General features: G+C 51.7%; 1 protein-coding gene across 1 annotated transcript in view; it reads left to right on the top strand.

Moving 5' to 3' along the window:
* The first annotated feature begins 500 nt into the window (after positions 1 to 500).
* Positions 501 to 7,008, top strand: part of GLRX3 (glutaredoxin 3) — a 32,698-nt gene continuing 26,190 nt past the window's right edge. Inside the window, exon 1 of the mRNA XM_032882063.1 lies at positions 501 to 625. Within this exon, the coding sequence (XP_032737954.1) occupies positions 537 to 625 (89 nt within the window). The 5' untranslated portion in view covers positions 501 to 536. The remainder of the gene's footprint in view (positions 626 to 7,008) is intronic.

Here is a 7,008-nt window from a genome sequence, read left to right as displayed (position 1 = left end):
GGGCTCTCTGCTCAGCAGGGAGCCTGCTTCCCCTTTCTCTCTGCCTGCCTCTCTGCCTGCTTGTGGTCTCTGTCTGTCCAAAAAAACAAAAACAAAAACAAAACAAAACAAAACAAAACACAAAAACAGTTCCTCGTGGCTCTTACTGCATTTTGAACGTGATTTCCCATTTTCGGTAATATCCCCGTCTTTTACTTAATTTCATTTTAGGTTAAAATGTCATCTTGTTGAATGTCCAGACCTCGTGACTTCACCTACACTCAGTCACCCGCGCGTACCCCCTCTCCCAGCGGCCGTAGGAGCTGCCCAGAGCGCGCGGGGCCCCAGCGGGCCGTGCGGAGCCGGGTGGGGGGCGGGAGCCGGCAGCGCGCGGGTCCAACACGCGGACGCTCCCCCGGAAGCCCCGCCCGGGTTCCTCGCTCGCTGCCGGCGCCGGCCCGGGGCGGGGCCATGGGCGGGGCTTCTGCGCGCAGCCTCCGGAGGCCCCGCCCCCGCCGGCCGCCCGCGCTCGATTGCTCCTGTCTGGCGGCTGCAGCATGGCGGCGGGGGCGGCCGAGGCGGCGGCGGCCGTGGTGGAGGTCGGCTCAGCCCAGCACTTTGAGGAGCTGCTGCGCCTCAGAGCCAAGTGAGCGGGGCGGCGGGCGGCAGGGCTGCGGGGACGCGCGCGGGGGGCGGCCTCTCGGGCGGAGGCGGGCGGCCCGGCTCCTTCGCGCCGGTCCGGTGGGGCCTGGTGGGGCGGCGGACTGGCGGGGCCCCCGGCCCCCGAGCCCGGCCCCCCGGCCCCGGCAGAGGAAGGGAGAGAGAGGGCCGAGCTCGGCCTCTCGGCCCGGCCTTGCCCCGCCGCCCGGCCTGGCGGCCTCCGGGGCCTCGGGCGACACGGTGACTCAGCCCCGGGGCTGGGGGAGGGGGTGCGCGGACCCCGCCGGCCAGACCCAGGCCCGGGCCCGGCTCGCTTTGTCCGCCGCCGGCGGCTCAGGAAGGCCCGGCTGCCGGGGCGGCCGTGCCCGGTGGGCGCGCAGCGTTCGGGGCACCGAGGAGCGGGCGGTGCTCCGGTTGTGCAGCTCACCGGCCGACGCGCGAGGCTTTCCGGGGTCGGGAGCCGGCGGCCGCGGTCCGCTCGGGTCTGGGACGCGTGCTTCCAGCTGTCGGGCCGCCCCGGAACGCAGAGCCGGGGCGGGCGCGGAGACAGTGCGGGGAGCGCGTCCAGGCCGGGGATCCCGGGCGGCTCCGCACCTGGAGGCCAGCGGGCCCAGGAGCCCTCCGAGGACCGGGAGGGAGCCCGGGCCCCACTGCCCGCGAGGCTGCCCCAGCCCCGCCTCTAACTAGCCCTGGAGCCCCTGGGCAGGTTTCAGACCGGGCCTCAGTTTCCCCGGAGGCGACATGGCCTGGAGGCGTGCGGCCCCGTCCGAGTGGGGTGGCGCCGGCAAATGAGATGATGCGGGCCGTGCGACCTGGCCTCGCGTGCGGGGCCGAGTGGCTGCGTGGTTCCGGGCAGGGCATGCCTGTGGACCCCAGCCCTGTGCTGCCCGCCGGATCTGAAGCGGAGGCCGGTAGCGCTCTGCTCGGAGAGCGGGTGGGATCGGGAGTTGGTCGCCTGTGCGGGAAGCCGAGCGCGGCGGCAGGTCCCGCCTTGCTCCTGGTTGGCCGCGCGTCCTGGAGGTGACGGAGTTCACCGTGTTAACCCGAACGGCCCGTTGGACATTTCAGGTTTCCTTGGAAAAGTGTTGAGGGAGGAAAAGGGAAGTGACCGTCCTCACCGACGAAGGGTGGGTGGTGACACCGGCCGCGCAGGTGGCGGCCTCTTCAAAGCAGCCGGGCTCGTGTGCGCCTGCCCCTCCTAAACGTCCGAAAGACTGTTTTGCCTCGTGCTGCACATTTTCGTTTTTATGTTTCATTTTGGTTTTTTTTTTTTTTTAAATCACAAAAACCCTTGAGATCGCACAGTCCGTACGATTTGGTTGTGCTGTTGCCCGTGGTCTGTACCCGAAGTGATGCAGGAAGCCGCGCACCTGTTCCTTAGTGATGAGCTGGAACAGGCCCTGGAAGTGACGGTCGGCGGCGGAAGCACCGCTCCGCCGATTTTTGTGAAAACGGAAGCGCGGAAAAATAATGAACAGTACTTGTTGCCCTAAGCATTAAAAAATCGACTTCCTGAATACCACTTCTCAGTTTTAAAGTGTTACGTGAATTGAAATTTTGGCCGGGCATCTGGGTGGCTCAGTCGGTTAAATGTCTGCATTCTGCTCAGGTCATGGTCCCGGGGTCCTGGGATCAAGCCTCACGTCAGGCTCCCTGCTCAGTGGGGAGTCTGCTTCTCCCTCTGCCTCTCCCCACTTGTGCTGGTGCTCTTCTTCTCTCAAGTAAATGGATGAAATCTTTAAAAAAATACCTATATTTTTAGCTTTCCTTAAGTCATCTCAGCTGTTTGTGTATCACTGAAACCTCAGCTCGTCTATACAGTGAGGATTTTGATTCCCATCTGCAGAGGAATTGGAAGAGGTGTTACCCATTTGTAGAATACTCAAGAGTCTAGTATAGGATAGTGTTTGGTAAATGGTAGCTGGTGTTCTCAGGATAAGTGGCTGCCGGTGCAGAGCACCTAGTAGTAACAGAGAAACAGCTGTTCATTGACCACTAATTGTTTTGCTGATGTACAACTGGTGTTCATTACATTGTCTAAAATTTTATGAGTTGGGATTTGAACCTGATCTTTAAAGTTTTTCCTCAAACGGTGCACTGTGCCAGTTGGGTTATTTCATGCAGGCAGAGAGCACTCTTCCCTGTAACCTGAGAGAGGGTGGCAGCATTTGTGTTCATTTCAGGTTTATATTCTTGTGCTACTAGGCAGTGCGAACTTCCTTAGAAAGCTGAGCATCTAAATGGGAGGTTACTGTGGATAATGTAAAATTACTATTAATATTAATGTCATGCTTTTATCTTTCAAATGTTTTTATATTTTTGTTTGATCTTCCCAGTATCCCAGGGTATCAGGTATTTCTATTGTATTTTAATTTTTAAATATTTTAAAAAATATTTATTTGACAGAGAGAGCACAAGCAGGGGGAACAGCAGACAGAGAGGGAGGAGCAGAGTCCCCCACTGAGCAGGGAGCCCAATGCGGGACTCGATCCCAGGACCCGGGATCAGGACCTGAGTGGAAGGGAGATCCTTAACTGACTGAGCCACCTAGGTGCTCTATATTTAAAAAAAAAAAAAAAATACACACATATATATATATATGCATATATATATGAGGCAGGCAGAGTGAGAGGGGGAAGCAGGTTCCCTGCTGAGCAGAGAGCCCAATGCAGGGCTCTATCCCAGGACCCTGGGATCATGACCTGAGCCAAAGGCAGAGGCTTAACCCACTGAGCCCCCCAGGCACACCCCCTTATTTTAAAAATATTTTAAAAATATTTTATTTATTTATTTGACAGAGAGAGCACGAGCACAAGCAGGAGGAGCAGCAGGCAGAAGGAGAGGGAGAAGCAGGCTTCTGCTGGGCCGGGAGCCCAATGTGGGGCTCCATCCCATGGCTCTGGGATCATGACCTGAGCCAAAGGCAGACACTTAGGCGACTGAGCCACCCAGGTGTCCCTAGTTACTGCTATTTTACAATATGGAAGTTAAGATTGCACATTTAAATTAAGATTTAAATTACTCTTCAAAACCATGTCAATGGTAATGGAATTTAAGTTGTATGGGTATGCCATTTTTTCCTTTTTATTAAACTATTATAGTATAATTGATACACAATAGTATATTAGTTTAAGGGGTGTCTTTTTTTTTTTGCATGTCAGTTCATATTGTTAAAAAATGGTAACATCTTGGGGCGCCTGGGTGGCTCAGTGGGTTAAAGCCTCTGCCTTCGGCTCAGGTCATGATCTCAGGGTCCTGGGATCGAGCCCCGCATTGGGCTCTCTGCTCAGCGGGGGGCCTGCCCCCCCCCCCCCCCCTCTCTGCCTACTTGTGATCTCTGTCAAATAAATAAATAAAATCTTTAAAAAAAAAAGGTAACATCTTAAAATTAAAAAAAAATCATATTGTCAACATTTTTCCATGTCATTAAAGTTTTTTGAAATGATTTTTAATGGCTTGATAATATTTTGTTATAGGACCATTAAAAAAGCTATAGTGTTGTTGAAGAATTGGTTCTTCCTGTTGAATGTTGTGTAAGATCATGGGAAAGTACTCATATATATACATCTTTGTGTCTTTAATTACTTCTTAGGATACTTGACAGTGTGTAAGACATTTCTGAAAGGTTCCAATTTAATTTTTACCAGTAGGATATGGAAATGCTTGGTTCCTTACATCTTTTTTTTTTTTTATCATAGAATATTATTATTTAAAAAATCCTTTTTCAATTTAGTTAGAAGTGGTATCCTGGCTTTTTTAAAAAGATGAGGCATTACTTAACATACCATAATGAAATGCACAGATCTTAATAGCTAGGTGCGATGAATTTTGACAGTCGTATATACACAAGTAGCCACCATTCAAAACAATATAGTCCCAGAATGTTCTTTCCCATAGTTTCTGCCACTGACCTGCTCTTTGTTACTATAGGTTAGTTTTGCCTGTTCTTGGTACTTGATGTAAATGGAGTTACACAGCTCATGGTCTTGTACCTCTGGGATGTTTTCTGCATCATGTTTTTAAGGTGCACGTTGTTGTGTGCACCTGGAGGTGGTTCCTTTTTACTGCCGACTAGTATTCTGTCGTATAAACATAAAACAGTTTCTCCAGCTTGTGGTCATTTGGGGTTATTTCCAGTTTTTCGCTGTTGTATCCGAGGACGCTGTGAGCATTTTTATTTACTTATGTATTAATTTTTTAAAAAATTTATTTGAGAGAGAGCAAGCACGAGTTGGGGGGCAGGGTCCTAGGGAGAAGCAGACTCCCCTCTGAGCCGGGAGCCTGATGTGGGACTGGATCCTGGGACTCCAGGATCAAGACCTGAGCCCGAGGCAGTCACTTAACCAGTTGAACCGCCCAGGCGCCCCTGCTTTCAACATTCTTGTGCAGTTCTTGTCCTTTTGTGGGAGCCCCAGGCCTTGGGGCCTCCCCAGGGTCCTCTGCAGAGGCTCACTGGCCAGAGCTCAGCTCCAGGACCCCAGACAGTGGCAGGGATGACTGAGCAGTGTCGTCAGGCTTTGTGCCCTGGAGGAAAGGGACACAGCATAGTCTCTGCCACAGACTGCGAGGCCCACCTAACGGCACACTGAAGCTTCTGAGTTCTGCGGCCCACCACTGAGCAGCTGTGGATCAGGGACCTGCGGTATGTCCTTTCCAGCCTTGCGTGCATCTTTTGCGCTTTCCTCTTGCGAGCCCCTGGGCAGCTCTCCCTTCCTCCTCACCACTGTCTGTGACTGCAGGCCCCCATTTTCCTTTGTTTCAGCCAATGACCTTGCTTCCTGCCTGGGAAAACCGGACTTCAGGAGCATCTCCCCCACTCTCCTCCTACCCACCCCCCCCCGCCCAACATCTAACATTTATTTGTAGCTTTACCCATTCTTGATTCCTTCACTCCTGCCCCAGAGGAGGCTGTCCCTTCCCTCATGGTGAATTCTCTGCTCTTATATTTCCCTTCTCTTGCCACCCCCAGAGAGCTTGTATCCTCAGCCTCTCTAGCATCTTCATCCTTCTCTCCCCACCTGGACTACACCCTATGAAACAAACATGAAGATTTTCTTGCATTAAAGAAAGAAAGCAAATCCCTTGATCCTTTCTTTCCCTCTGCCTAGCGCTCTGTTTACAGGCAGCTTTCTTCGAGTGCAGATTTCTAGCACCGGACAGCCTCTTCTTCGTTCAGTCCCTGCCTGCTGCAGTCTGGCCCAGCTGGCCTGGATGGTTGTCACTCCTTGGTTCTCGACATCCTTTTCTTGACTTTTGGGAGGCCTTGTAACCTTGCTGTGCTTTTTAGGCTCCATTCTCTGGTCTACTGCCTGGGTTCCTTTTCCTCCATCTGTCTTAACTTACTGTTGATTAAGTCCAGAGGCTCTGACCTCTGTCTTTTATCCTCTCATGTAGGAGAGCTCCGTGCCAGCTCTATTCTTGATTTCCAAATCCGTCTGTGGGTAAAGCACAGAGTTCTTTTCTGTGCTCTGGACCATCGGTAACAGCTCCCCCACGCAGGTGTCCTTTCCTCTCAGGCTGGCAGCTTCTATACGTGATGAGTGGCTCCTGCCACCAGGCACCATCAGTCACTGAGCCAGAAGCTAGGAGTCTCTAGACGTGCTTCCAAGGTCACGAGATCCTGCCCCTCCTACCTCTCCCCCAGGACTTCCCTTTGCTTCTGCTCACAGGCGCTGGGTGGGGGCTCCTGCTTCTCGAAGCTGTGTTGTTCCCCTGGTTTTACGGTTTGCCACTCCTTTTCTTGCCCACAGGTTAGTTGTCCTTAGTTCCTTCCTCTGGATAACGTATTTTTCAATGTGTTTTCTTGCTGATTTTTCAGATTTTTTTTTGGTTGGGGATGGCTGTAACTTGTACTTAGAATCCTATAGAAGGGGTTTTCAGTTCAATATGAAGATAGACTTGAAGGCTAGCTTAGCCAAGACTGTTTTATATGAAAATAGTTGATAAGTACATGCTGAGATGCCCAAGAACTTAGTCAATAATTTATTAATCCACTGTTCTGTCTGTTCATACCATCAATTTTTAGAAAATCTTTTGTGATAGAATATAAAAAAAGCCCATCTTTGTGAAAATGAGTTCCATTTTTTCCCTAGTTTTCTGCCTGTGTGCCTTGCATTTTCAACGTTTTATTCCTGTTCCTATGGTCACAGTTAGACACTGGCATCACCGTACTGTGCTTAAAAAGTGAATGCTGCGTAGTGACTGCATGTGCGGCCATTTGTCACCGACGGGTGCCTTGGCTGCCGCAGTCTAGTTTCCGCCTTTCCTAAGGGTCTGAAAACACAATTGATTTATTTGACTATTAGTTGAGATGGATGAGTATTTAGAACCACTTCATATGAGCTAAGTCTTCACTCAAGAAATATCATT

Source organism: Lontra canadensis, unplaced genomic scaffold (assembly GCF_010015895.1).
Source record: "Lontra canadensis isolate GAN:19392208 unplaced genomic scaffold, GSC_riverotter_1.0 scaffold79, whole genome shotgun sequence".
Lineage (NCBI taxonomy): Eukaryota > Metazoa > Chordata > Mammalia > Carnivora > Mustelidae > Lontra > Lontra canadensis.
The sequence above is the reverse complement of the archived record's forward strand: the minus strand, read 5'-3'. Positions and strand labels throughout refer to the sequence as shown.